The following is a 14,902-nucleotide window of genomic DNA, read 5'->3' as shown; positions in this document are numbered from 1 at the left end:
GGTACCAAGAAACATTTCTAGATCCATTGTGTTCCTGCTCAATGGTAAATTATTACTATAACTACTGTATTTTTATTCTGTTTGACCAAAGCAATGATTTACAGGTTCAAATACTTAAACTTAACAATTTATCTTGCACTCTTAGCTACAATCAAGAATAGGACAACAATAAGTAGACACAGCTTTTAGAAGGAAAAACATAGACAACAAACAAAGGCAAAATGATGGACGACATAAACAATGATGTCAAGAACAAACACTAAATCCAGCCAAAGCTCATGCCTGATGATTTTCCAACAAGCAAATGTTCGTGTGATTAGATACTATATGAAACTCAACATGTACAGTACATAACCCTGTATGTGTTATGTATGTGTATCTTGCTGACTCTTCAGAGATAAAGATATACAAATGAAAGGTTCAGGGTCGACTCCCATGACGAGGAACTGGCGGACAGAACCCCCATTTTGGGAAGATACTTCAATGGGAGCAGCTGCACCACCACAGATGCCCAGGCCTAAAGGGGACAGTCATATACAGTACATGTACTGATGCAAAAACATGAATTTACATATTTAACAGATATTCAGTACTTCCTTAAAGTCAATTATGAGGCCTTGCTAATAAATCAAACACACCAAACTCACATGCACATCTTTCACAGTCAGAGTCACAGTAGTGTGTGGTGTCATCCTTCAGAGGTATGTGTGTGTCATAGACGTAGCGCTGGATTGCCTCGGCCACAGTGTATCTAGTCAGACCATGCACACATGCATCCATTTGAGCAATACTCAACTGGGACTGCAGGAAGAGGTGCAAATGACTGTCTGACAGCAAAAGAGGCATCTTCATTACTCTAAAACATACAGAGGGGAAAAATAATAATCGAACTAAAATTAGTATAACAAAATTTATATATAAACGACTGGTAACAACTGGATAAGGTGATGAAGCATGGGTGGAAAATAAATACACTGCGATAACATTTTTAATCATCGCCATTAAGACTATTACTGTAATAACAACCAACAGCCTTTACAATACCCTGAAAGCAAAACATCTCATTAGCTCATTAACATTAGCAATAGTCAGTTAACTGTTAACAGTAGTCATTAACAGCAGTGATGGTTGTGTGTTGTGTTTCACAGTTTATCACCATCATGGTTATTTGCCAACTAGGATAGCAGGCTGTAGAGGACAGTACATTTGGTTGGATATGAGAGTCATTTAACAAGGTTACAAGGGGAACACATACGCTTCCAGAAACTTCTGCAGTCCCTCTATACGCTTGTTCAGCTGCAGTGTGTTGCTGAGGCTGAAGAAAGGATTAGCAGGAGGAAGTTTTGGCAGCTGCCTGAAGACACAAAGGAACAGCATAAACAAGCTTTTATCTAGGGTGGTCTGGTTACACCTCAAGTCCACTAATGTCTGATTAGTTTTCTCTTCTGTGAATGCCTACTCTGAGTTTTATTAACATGATGGATTCAAGCACCTCAACTATCTGCACAATTTGTAAAAAGGGGGGCAAAAGCTGAACTCTGGGTTCATGGTTATTTTTCCCCCATGCTGTTTACAATAATAGCACCTAGATGTTCTAAATGCAGTCACATCATCAATAAACACCAATTCCACCATCAGCTACAGTATATTTCTCTCTTATGGTACACGTTTATGTTGTATCAGTAGATTACATTTTCTCCAGCATGTCCCAAAGACTCTCAGTGGGTTTAAGGTCAGGATTCCGTGGTGTCCAGTTCATGTGCTAAAAACAAATCCTTGTTCTTCCACAAGGAAGGAAAGAAGAAAAACTTCCTATATGTAATAACCTGGCCATACTGTACAGTACATTCAGGTAATTAGCTGACCGCTTCCCTTCTTACTCTGACACGCCCATTGCTCTGGAATATGCTAAATCTAGACTCATCAGGTCACATGACCTTTTTCCAAAGTTCAGTCTTTATGCTCCCTAGTAAACTAAAAACTTTTTTTCTGATGAGTCTCACTTACAAGTGGTTTTCTTATGGACACACAGCTGTTTAGTCCTAATCCTGTGAGTTGTCATCACATTGTGTGTGTTAGGAAATGTTCTTACTGTGATTGTTAAACATAGCTTTCTATTGGCTATTTTTTACCATGCAACTTCACCAAGTGTTAAGTGATCACGGTTATTTATGATCCTTTTCCTGACCACATTTCTTCTGTGAAGTTCTGTGTAAAGCTCAGCTTTATACTTTCAGGGTTTAATAATATGTTGGAACGTTTTTAACCCAATTCCAGTCATTGCTCCTTAGTTGTTGTCTTTGCTTGATGCCAGCCCAACATTTGATCTTTGAAAAATTAACATCTTGTCCATAACCACGGAGCACCTCTCTGGGTTGTTTAAGAAATGAGAAGCTCCTCACTGCACAAGTTAGGATTAAAAGAAATGTTCCCAGTTATTTCAATTTAAGTAAATGTTGCCACATATTAATTACTGCAGTAATTATTCAATCCACGTTTCTTAAGACTTTGCTCATTTAAATCCAAACTGCGATTTTCTTTTGGCAAGACAGTGTATGTTCATTAAATATACAAAATTTGGTGTTTTCTATTAATTCATTTAAAGCAAAGATAGTACCCTGGAGATTACTCACACAAGAAGAGCATTGTTCTGCAGTCTCTGACGAAGCCACACAAACTCACTGTATCTCCTTCTCACACAAGAGGTCTTTTTCTGGAAACACATGCTATTGGTCTGCGCTCAAAAAACAGGACATAAAAACACAGAGTCATAAAATATTTGCATGTTTTTAGACATTAAATTACAGTTATACAATACATGTTCAAGGACTATAAAATACTCTGTATGTTCACAAGTTTGTCTGGGACTTTGCAATCTACATACTGTAGGACTCTGTACAGCACTTTGGTTCTACTGTATATAAATAAAATGTCCTTCCTGTCTTCTTTCTGTGTGTCTTTCTTTCTTTCTTTTGTCCCTTTCTGTGCCTACAAACATGACCAGTGAGGACTCCCACTCCCAGTACCCATGGTCTGAATCACCTAAATAATTACTGATGACACAATTACACACAGCTCAGTACAGTATATATGGGCTCTAAATACAGTACAAACAATCACTGTACAGTACACACTCTGCGATTTAATCCAGTTTGCTGTCAGGCCTGAGGTTTTCTGTTGCTGTTTCTGTGTACTACTGTGTTTATGTTCTGGAGTTTTTCTGATTTTGTATTTGCCCAGTTCATGCCTGTTTGTTCATCACCTGATCCGCTCCTGTTTCTGAACTTCAGAACTTCAGCCTCCTAACACACAGTATGAGTGAAGATCAATCCCTGCTATCTGTTATCACCCAGATGAGGATGAGTTCCCTGTAGAGTCTGGTTCCTCTCGAGGTTTCTTCCTATTACCATCTCAGGGAGTTTTTCCCTCAGCACCGTCACACTCGGCTTGTTCATCAGGGACGATCTGATCATACATGTTTCCTCATACATTTTATACTGATTTCTATATTTTTTTATTCTATAAAGCTGCTTTATGACAATTCATGAGGTCACACAGTTTTCAAATAGTATATCCAGTTTTATAACAAAAAACACTGTGACCTCATGGATTGAACATAAAGTGTGACTTGAAGTGTTCCTGTAAAGTACCTGGATTTATCGCTGATTCAGACCAAGGCCCGCTGGGGTGTAAAGTCTCCAAAAGGACAAAGAGAGCAGTTCAGAAGAATTCTGTAACAGTCAAACCCTGTATGTCCACAGACTTTGGGTGGAATTTCATAGTTTCCCAGTATTTGACCTAGATTATATACCTGTTCTGCAACTGTAAATACGTAAATACGCTACACTCTAATTAAAAAATGTGGATATTTGTGCTGTAAAACACTGGGAAAGATCACATGGTTTTAGTTTAGAAAGTTTTTCTTTAGAGAACATATTCAGAGGGGAAAATGTTCAATTGTCCCTGGACAACATACTGTATGTTCAGTTTTGCCATTTAAGGTCACTTTTTATAAAACAGATAATAGATTCTTCATTAGATCTTCTGTTTAAGCTTTAAAATACTCATTGAGGTTTACTTATAAGTTTTTGCTTAGAATACTTGAGTCAAGCTTATTGCTCTGGTCATAAAGGGATGATGTGTCTTGCCAATGTGCCAATGTAAAAGTCTGATTGTCTAGATTTCAAGATTCCTAACAGGAAGCACCACTGAATTAATAATCTTAGTGGTATATGTATATTTTTGAACCTGTGTGTGTATATTTCTGGTGTGTGTATATTTTTGACCCAATATTTTGAACCGGGCTCAGCGGGCCAAGCTGAGGTCATGAGCATTTAAATTAGCATGTACTGAAACAGGTTGCTGAGAACAGAGCTAGTTTTTACCAGGTAAAAGTAGTGTTTTTTTTACACAATCCTTTTGAATTTTTAATTAACGTATAATACAAACTTTTCATTAGGACCCTAAAGATTATATTAACATTTAATGAAAAATGGGATGTGTAGGACCTTTAACAATGTATAATAATTTTCCCAAAAAAAGACCAGTGAAAGAAAAACATTATAAACATTACAAAGCCTAATACTGCCTTTAAACATTTAAAGCCTAATTAATATTATTAATGTTAAAATTGTTGTTTATAACTGGGATAATTTTAACTTGCTTATCTGAGTTAGTAATAAAACTCTTCGTGTTACAGTATATATAGTAAACAAACGCCATGTAAAATTGAGAGTAAATTAAATTAAACAGTGTAATCCCAAACCCACTGCTTATTTGGATGGGTTGAACTTGACATGGAAAAGAAATGGAAGTTAATGTAGGGTTAATGCAGACAGATGGAATTTGTCCTTACATGAAGACAGATCTCATAGTCGATGTGAGTGTGCCAGTAATCCTCTCTGTGGAGTTGGGGATCCCGTATCCATACATTCACAAATTCCTGTAACATATTTGCAAAAGACATGTGAAAAATCTTCACAACACCATAAAAAATGATCATCCTCTGTTGCTATGCTTTGAGAAATAAAAGTGAAGTGAAAACTTTGGCAGGCATTTAAAAGTGCATGTTTAAATATTACATTATATGGTCAAACCATTGTGACTATCACAACTGACCATCACACCCATATTCAGTCTTTCCAAAGGGTTTCCACAAAGCTGAAAGCATGATATATACAGGATGTCTCCTGTAGTGTTACAGTTTCCCTGCAGTAGAGCTAAAAGAAACTAACCGAACCGAACCGACACACAAAGCAACCCCATTAAGACATAGTGTGTTAGGAGTGTGTTGGAGTCAAGGAACTTGAGTGTTTTGCACAGAGCCCTAACTAAACTCAACCCCACATGGAGGAACTGGAACACTGACCCGGCCTCCTCACCTAACATCACTAATAAAAGCTTAAATTCCACACCAGCAATTTCAAATCAAAAGGACAAATCATAGCTAAAAATCAATCGCTGACAGTATTGAATTGTTCTATTATGTTTTACTTATGTTATTATTAAGTATTTTATTATTATTTGCTAATTTATATAATTCCAAAAATTTTAAATCCATATTTAAATAATTTGTCAATTTCAAAGCTGTATAACGTTTTACTTGGTCCCAGTCCACTGAAAACTTTGCATTTTGATAGATGAAGTGGTGTCAGATTTCTCCCTTAGTATTTTGCAATCTCATCAAGCATTGATGGGATTACACTAATTAACTACTAAAACATTTTACTGAACTCCCTTTAACACTATCTTTACCAAATAATACATAGGCAGCAGATCATGCAAAGCATGAGTAATAGTACAGCAAATCAATGCAGTACAAACCTAATACTGTAATGCATAGCTTGTTTCTTAAGATGTTAATTATCAGGTATATATTGATTAAAAAAAACAATGGGTTGGATTTAAGGAAAAGAAAACTTTACTTACATAAATCACTTGGCCAAGATATACTGAGAAAAATCTTATGATTTAACATTATAAACTTATGGTTTTAAATATGCAATGCATACATTTTCTACGTCATACCACAATAAACAGACACTTTTACAAAATCTGTGAACCTTAAATTAAGTCATTTTAAATTCTTTCACCCGCGCACAGAACAAACAGACAATGCATAATGTGTGCCTTATCTCTGAAGAAGCAGTCATAACTAAAGCATTCATCAGCCTGCCTATGACTGTAAAACACCACCACATTATTACTGTATAACAAAAAGATATTTGTATGTGATTTTCTAACAGTTTCAGAACAGGAACATAAAAGAACATAATGAAATTTATAAAAATATCATACATTTATGTGTAACTTTTTTACTTAAAAAAAATGAAATAAAAAACATTCAAACTGCCTTTATAAGGATTTAAAAGTACCTTCTTTATGAGACTTCCCATGTCTCTCATGTCCTCCATTTCAGAGATGTCACTGCAAATGACAGAGAAATGCTATTTATTAGGAGAAAGTGTGTGATACAGCAGTAAGCTCTTAGCACAAAGTTTTAATGAGAATTGGGAACATATTAAAGAGGATTAGAATTAAGCTCCTAATACATTGGAGCAGACAGAAAATCTGCATGGTTTTTATTGGTGCTGCAAGGTTGGTTTGAGAAGGACCCTGAACCCATGCTTATCACCCAACTGGAACAATGCTTAAATAGATAATTTCTCAGCTTTAGTAAGTAAGTTAAGTAAGTACATTCATCCTTTATTCGTCACATATACATTACTGCACCGTTAAAAACCTTTATCTTTGCATATCCCAGCTTCTTGTTAGTAGGCTGGGGTGAGACTGCAGGCTCAGCCATTATACAGCACCCTGGAATGTAACAATACAGTATGTCTAAAGACAGTAAAGATATGGCTGTAGTGTAGATCTCCTTTTAAGGTGGATTTAGATCCAGAGTCTGCCTTTTGGTCAGGCAATAAGCTGTGAATTTCATACTGTTAGCATTATGCACACTGTTAAATGACAAGCTGTAGGAATAGTTTGCATTACTGAGATGCAACAGCATTTGGACAAACTGAAAAAACATATTATACTGTATATATTGCTAAGTGTTACTGTTATCTCACAGTGAGGAAATCACCCAATATTCCATGTGATGAAATAACTAAAACTAAATGCCCTACAGTTATTCCCGAACGTAAATCCAGCAAATTAAATCCACAGTCAGCACTTAGTTAACCTTGCACAGCCTTGAAACATTGAAATGAAAGTCTAAGCTTGTTCCTAGGGTCTTGCTTCCACTTTTTGCTGCTAAATTCTTCATGCCATATGAATGCTGCTTTGGCATCCCTTCATCATCATATGATTAATGGCCTGCCTCTCTTCTACTGCCAATCAAGTGTGCATGAATTTTCTTGAAATGCTGAGTCATATAGAGGCACTACTTGTTGGTTCCCACTGGTTGGGTTAATCGGTTTGATACAAATTTTCTGGAAAAAAAAAGTCAAATAGAAATGTCTAGAAAATATTATTGGCAATATTATTAAGACAAATGGTTTAAGCATTTTGAATGTTATGATTTATGCAATGAGCTAATGCATCAATGTTTTAGGGTGAGAATGTTCAAAACGAAACTAGTAGAATACACAATGATCAATACGACATGAACAACAGATAATAATAAGATTAGATAAAAGATAATGAGAGACAGTTGCACATCATCACATGCATGAACATGGTAAAGCATTCGCATTTTGCTCAAAAAATAAGACATTGCTGTTATGATGTGTAGAAACAAGGAAATTAGGTCAAGGTTGTGCAAGTTGTTTCGAGAATTTCAGTTTCTGAGAAACGTACCAAAGCGTAATACTCCACAGTCTTTGGCCAGTTCTGAGCATTCACTGTGTCCTTGCAAACATGTAACTTTATAATCTCATTCTTACAGTATATTCACTTTCAACAGTTATAAAAGATAACTTGTTTTATTCTACTATTCATTGTGATAGTCTTGTTTTCCATAGTTGGGCTATAATTTGCTATATTTCTTCAGGTGCTGGAGTTATATTCTCTGCATCACACTTTTTTATTATTATTAATCATTTCATTTTTTCCCCCCATGATAGTCTCCCAGTTGTTTGTTGGTCACAGTGATTGCAGCTGAACACATTCATTTTTTCATGATTCCTTATATATTTATGTGCATAGTTGTTCTTTGTACACTTTTATTACTTGCATTAAATAATTGTATTATACAGTATAATGCACCTATGTAAATTGATGTAAGAATAAAATGAAGAATGTAGAAAGACAACACTGATTTTTATCACGTCATAAAAAAAACTCTTGCATATGTATCTCACCTTTTCTCCATGTTTGTTTGCTTTCAGTTTTCAACAGGCAGGTCTACGGTGGAAACCAACTTGTGACCAATACAGTAAGAGAAGGCAAAGATTATCTTATATATAACCACCTATGGATACAAAAGTACACATAGGAGGTAGGAGAAAGTAGGAGGAGTTTGTGGCACAAAAGCAACATATCATACATACAGAATTTGAGAAAATGACAGTGATCTTGATTTCCTAACAGAGTAAAAGGGAAACACAAATATTAACTTGTCTGCTGAACTAAGAACACAAACAGTTTTGTTTAATGTAATGAACATATAATATGTATATATTCAGAAATCCACACTCGCTGGGTTGTTTTTTCTACCCAAGCGCTGGGTTGCCTCTGTTGGGTCATTTTTCTGGGTTATTTACAGAGAGTTGGGTAGTTTTTGTGTAACCCAGCTGCTGGGTTGAAGTTTGATTGGCTCCTCCCCCAAAGTTCACCGGTGGATTCAGCGGCTGTCAGTCAGAGCTTCGTGTCTCTCTTCAGCTCCCACACCGCTGATGACGGTTCATTTAAGGGAAAATAACGTTAAATACAAGGTCTGTATACACATGTTCACTCACCAAAGTCACATATGACTGAAATATTATTACTATATGTGAGATTTATTACTGTTACCGTGTTAAGGTTACACTTAAACTTTCAGGCTGGTCTGAGGTAAGATAATTTAGCTGACAGTAGCTGCTATAGTTAGCCAAAGAACCCCACCTGTGTGTGAAAGAAACGGATAAGATGTCTGAGCTTTTTATCTTTCTCTGTAGAATGTTTGCAGGGTGACGAAACTGTAACTGTAGTATTAGCATGACGCTAGCATTTAGTTAACATTAGAACTTTATTAATCTCACTGTTTGAGACAATAAAATGCTGGGGTGTTACAAAACACTGACCCTCTCACAAATATACACACCTGCTAACCCTCCCGTTTTTCACTAGCTAGTAATTTACTCCGCGGTCAAAAGTCGCCCGCGTTTCTCCCGAGTTATAACAATATCTTACACCTTTCCCCCTTTGGCAAGTAGTATGCAAATATGACTGCTGCATGTAAGCTAACCAGGTAGCCCTCTTTAACCAAAGTTGCTTGTGACTCAGGCTAAATTAAATATCAGTCAGCTGTACAGATAACTACTAGATGGAAGTATTAATATTGTGGTGATTGTAATGTGCCAGTATGACCCCAGCTATGACAATGCATCTCCTCGGTAATTAGCTTAAAATCAACACAGACCACAAGATCAACTAGTCTGACTAAAATATCAGCTTTATCCCAAAAGCCATGCTTATTTTATTTTTGGTAGTAGCTGTCTCCATGTTTTTGTTTCAGGTTACCTATACCAGCTTTGTCATTTTTTTTATTTAGTATAAATCCTATTACACATTAAATTGATAGTCTTATTCAGTTTAATCTTTGTTATTTAACCAATTTTTAACTTTTTTTCATTTCTTTCTAAGGTTGGCACCAATATGGTGGAATACCTCCAGCAGGCTGAAGTGTCAAGGCCGTACCCCTACTGTACATCCTGACGTTGGGAGATAATAACCAGCGCTGCTCTCAGGCATTCGTCATTCTGGTGGGACCGGCTCTGGAGCAATGCACACTACTTGGGGCGGTTGATGTGTGCTTCAAGGCATTTTATATTTTTGGCATTAACTATTTAAAGTAGTGTGCACCTGTATAGGACTTTTTGTAATGTTGCTATGAAATAGCAAGGCCTACTTGAAAAGTCATGGACAGTGTTTGTATGTTAAAACGGAACCAGGGCTGGATAGTTTTGTTCTGCAGAAAAGATATCTAATGTCACAGAGAGATCCTGCTCTGTAGAAGCTGCCTTAGCCTATTTGTGTTATTACTCCATTCTGTCGCTGTTGATTATCTGTTCTTGTGCTTTTGAAAAATAAACATTTTTTCTATGAACATTTAATAGGATGTTGTTTATTGCATATATGTATGGTTTGCAAAACTTTTAAGTTTTTTTTTTAATAAACCAGAATATCAAAGTAATTTAACTGTTTAATAGATGTGAGTAGTTTTTTTTTTTTTTTTTTTTTTACAGATTCACTGTAAAACATGAAAATAATAATAACCTATTTGTGAGGTAGAATTAACTCAACATTCCAGTTAAAATGAACCAACATCTGGGTAGAACATTTAACCAATTTATGTGGTAGAATTAACCCAGCATTATAGTTAAATACGACCCAGCATTTGGGTTGAATATTTAACCCATTTTGCTGGGTTAAAAAAATAACCCATTTTGCTGGGTTAAATTAACCCAGCATTTAGTTAGTCCAATAGTTACCCAGCATTTTTTAGGGTGCATAAAAAAAGCCTGTTTACTCTAGTAAAAGGTTATGCAGTAGAGGACCCTCCAGCACTAGTGTTTGTGCGTTTAAGTTGTACAGTGTGTAGGAGAAGAAAATGTGATTCCTGTCTGTGTTCTATAAATTCATCCTACCCATCAGTCTCACCTACCTGCATGAGCGTGTCAAAAATATGTCAAGTTTTGCTGGTTTGTGCCCCACCCATAAATCCATGCTACTACTACCAGCAGTTTTGTAGATTTGATTTGCGTTTTATTGTACATGTTAGTTGCATAAAATAAAGTTCATAAAAGGCATTTAAACATGTTAAGATTATGCAATATCTTGGACCAGTTTGGCAAACTGGAATCTCTTAACCCCATTATAATACCTAAAGCGTAATACCAAAATGTTTATAAGTTTCTGTATGTCCTGTGTTATTATTAGACTTCCAGTCTGGCTTGAACTTACACCCTCAGTCATTACTGGAAATTTTGTGGAACAAAAACAACATCAAGCACTTATTTTTGATTGATCCTTATAGGGAAATATTTGCTAAAAACATGACTGATCTAGAGTAGCGAGGTCCATCATGTGATAAGCCCTCTCTCTCTCTCTACATGGAGGCCAAAGAACAAAGTGACGTAACAAGATACAATGCTGTTCAATAATCAGTCAAGTAAAACACAGGAAAAATGATTGAGATAATCCTTGGAATTGTGTCAGAAATGTAAGGCATGTGATGGCACAGCAGGTAGCATTGTTGCATCCCAGCTCCAGGGTGCCAGGTTAAATCAAGAAACTCAGTATTCCATTTAGTTTTATTTATATAACCTTTTTACAATGGTCATTTAGGCAAAATGACTTTAACATACCATTTATTGAAATGTTCATGAAATGTGTGAGGAAATGTACTGTATAAATGATCAGATCGCAACAGATCTACTGCCATGGAAGGAACTGATATTTTAAAGCAATTCCCTATTAAAAGCAAGGAAACAAAGCAGCGCAAACCAAGTTATTTAAATACACAGATAGTCTTTGGGGGACAAAAGACATCACTGACTAAACTGTTTAATAGACAAAGACAGAAAAGACCTGGAGGTCCTAAAGACAGCTGTAAAATAAATTAAATGTTTTAGGTTTTTTCAGAAACAGAAGGCTCTTGTTACAGATTTAAGGGTGTCAGAAGATGTTGGATGTACTACCTACTTTACCCTTACTGTGTTTAAGCAATATCACAGATATGCAACTAGAGGTCATGCTGTTGTAGTAAATATCAGCATGGCTACGTTGATATTCAGTACGTTTTATGTACGGAAGTGTACGCAACTTCAACATGAAGAATATACGCCACTCTCCTGACAGTCACATGATAGCATCAACAATGGTGCAGCTACTGACATCTTTTAGAGGAAACATAATACTACACATTGCTGCTATAATTCAATATCAGTTTTAAAAAAGGGTATAAATAAAAACTGTTGAAGTGTGTATTAATTTTTTGGGCCCCTTTGTGTATATATTCATGTCTTAAAATACTTTTACTTTCCACTGTATATATACAGTATACACACACACACACACACACACACACACACACTCGCACACACATTACTCATGACATCTATAACCGGTAGTTTTATGATGTAAGGAATACATTGTCTTTACCACAAAAAAAGTGATGCCAGTAAAATTCCAGTGATTCCAGCCAGGAAATTCCTCCATTTGCATATCCGGAACAGAAATATAAGAAATCTTGCACTAAGAACTGAGCCAAGCCCTGACAGGTATTCCTAGCCTCAGTGTGTTTGTCCTCTGCAGAATGGATTTCACAGCTTTGTTTAACTTCTTTCAATGATGTAGTTTGTCTGACATGGCCTAGGGTTTTGACACTTACCCATGTTTACTTGTTATGCTAATACTTGTAGATTTGCTATCACTTTGTTACTCTTCCACTTTCCATGTCCTGAAAAATTGAACTTAGGACACATTTTCATAGTGGTATCTATTTTACATGCTCGAATAGCCAAAAATAATTTTGTAAACAGAAATCGCCACTCGCAAGGCGGATTCAACTGGATTAGCATTAGCATAGCCACCACAGTTTAAAATTTTAGTGGTGACATCAGTGGTGACAGTGGCAAGGAAAAGCTTCCTCAGATGACATACAAAAAAACTAATTTAAAAACCTTGAGAGGACTCTAAAGGGAATCCATTCTTATTTGGGTGATACCAGAGACTATAACCATAAATAAATCCCTTTTATGACGCTGTACTTTAAGTGCATAAGTGCATTTGTATGAGAGAAAATTCATATGAAAAATGGCCACTTGGTTGAAATACTTTTAAATCACGTACAGTTACAAACCATCACATTACATACACAACTGTATTAAATACAATCATTAAACAGACATCTTCAAGGCTTCTGAAATGAACCTCAGTTGTCTCATTTACCTTTAAGCAGACCATATGGGGGCCATGACCAGCAGCACTGAGAGGTCTCAATATGATAAGAACTCCAACCAGAAGTAGGGCATCATGATGGATCACCCAGGTGCGAAGGGCAGAAGAGATCCAGTGATCTCATCGTTGTTAGGGAAGCATGGGAAAGTTAACACAGTCTAGGAAAAATGTAAGAAAATACTAACAACCGCCAACAAACCTGAGTGCAGGTGGCTTTGCGGTCTAAATGTCTGTGATAGAGGGAAGATAGACCCTGGTCTGTCCTGACTATTTTCTTTGTGGCCATGGGTCTGAGACAGTAAAGTTCCTGACCCAGGCAGTGATAAAACTGCACAGGATGCTCTCTATAGTCCCTCTGTAGAATGTCATGATAATAGGAAGAGGAAGACAAGATTTTTTTAGCCTTAGCAGACATTAGAGACACTGCTGGGTCTTCCTAGATATAGAGCTGGTGTTAATGGACTATTAATGGTCCATTATCTCTGTCAAGTCAAGATCAATGAATTTAGTGCTCTTTATGATCTCCACAGAGGAGCTTTCGCTGTTCAGCATATCATATCTGTGTTTTTCTGCAGGAAACAACCATCTCTTTAGATGTGTCCACGTTTTGAGGCAGGTTATTGGTTCTGCATGAGATTGTTACCCCCTGCCCCTCCTTTCTGTGCTCTAATGCATTATTCTTGAGTGGTTGGAACGATGCACAAACTGCAGTGGGTCTGTTGATTGGGGCAGCAGGGTGATTATGTGCTAGAAGTACTTCCTAATATATTTTCATTAGCGTAAGGTAAATTTCACAGTGTTTGTTACATTTGTTTCAATGAACATTACATTGTTACATAATGTATTGTTGTAAAATATGTAAAATATAAAAACTACAGAATGTCAAAGATTTTATTGCTAAATCTTACAAACTTCTAGGATGCTTCTGACATAATTATACACAGCTTTTGCTGTTTTAGAGTTTCTATGTACTGTAACTGCTAAAATCAATGCAGCAGGTTTAATTAACTGATACAGTACATCACAATTAAGACTATTTTTGCACCCTCCTCCAGTTTCTGATTGGCTAATAGTGACCCTCCCGTAGTCTCTGGTAGGCTGTAATTGTGAAAAAATTAAAACACTGCCCTTAACTTGACCAAGTGCAGCTTTGCAGATTGAACAAGGGAAAAGTACAAGTTTTGTGATCGAGAATGTGTTTGAGTTTGTGAGAAAGGGGTTTAAGAATGCAAAAGAGAGATTTTTTTTTTACTCTTTTAATCAGGATTGACTGTTTTGTCACCTGCTCTGAAGCTGGACCCTCTGGTTCTCAGGAGTGTACGCACCTCTGCAGTCATAAGTCAGCATGTGGTGATGGAGACAGGAAAGTCGTTGATGCACCGGCTGATGTACAGTAGCCACTCACTGATATCATGCACTCATCCAACATAGCGGAGTCACCATTTGTTGCAGCCTCATCCCCTTCTGTCCTCTGTACCTGCTGACTCATCCTGGTGCCGAACTGGACTGGATTTCATGTTAGACATCTTCTGTTATGTTGAACTTCCAGCTGCCTAACACAGTATGAGTTTTAAGAGCACTGACTTGCATGGATTTTCATGGTTGAAAATTCTGCTGACAGTAAACAGTCTGTCTTTTTATTAGTGCTTTTAAATGCAATAAATAAAGCAAATTTGTGCTCTAGGAGAATGTGAGCTCATCAGTTCCTCACCTGAAGGTCAAGTGCACTTGGGTTATGGAGAGCAATGATCCGAAACACACCGGCAAGTCCACCTCTGAATGGAAAAAAAATTAA

General features: G+C 36.6%; 1 protein-coding gene across 1 annotated transcript; it reads right to left on the bottom strand.

Moving 5' to 3' along the window:
* Nucleotides 1–365: 365 nt before the first annotated feature.
* Nucleotides 366–8,396, bottom strand: snx10a (sorting nexin 10a). Its single transcript, XM_053493151.1, has 7 exons — nucleotides 8,307–8,396; nucleotides 6,375–6,426; nucleotides 4,856–4,942; nucleotides 2,634–2,734; nucleotides 1,256–1,354; nucleotides 639–856; nucleotides 366–517 (listed from the first exon to the last, which is right to left on the bottom strand). Exons 1-7 carry the CDS (start codon nucleotides 8,315–8,317, stop codon nucleotides 366–368), a joined length of 720 nt encoding a protein of 239 aa, XP_053349126.1. The 5' UTR covers nucleotides 8,318–8,396.
* Between the last annotated feature and the right edge of the window lie 6,506 nt (nucleotides 8,397–14,902).

Source organism: Clarias gariepinus, chromosome 3, assembly GCF_024256425.1.
Source record: "Clarias gariepinus isolate MV-2021 ecotype Netherlands chromosome 3, CGAR_prim_01v2, whole genome shotgun sequence".
Classification (NCBI taxonomy): Eukaryota; Metazoa; Chordata; class Actinopteri; order Siluriformes; family Clariidae; genus Clarias; species Clarias gariepinus.
Note: the sequence above shows the minus strand (reverse complement) of the source record. Positions and strands in the feature narration are given on the sequence as shown.

Bases quoted from the DNA above. Each gene is read 5' to 3' on its own strand.
- snx10a (XM_053493151.1), bottom strand. The intron at 4,943-6,374 runs GTACTTTTAAAT...AATATGTTACAG, and splicing joins TGGGAAGTCTCATAAAGAAG to GAATTTGTGAATGTATGGAT. The intron at 2,735-4,855 runs GTAAGGACAAAT...TTTTGAGCGCAG, and splicing joins ACTATGAGATCTGTCTTCAT to ACCAATAGCATGTGTTTCCA.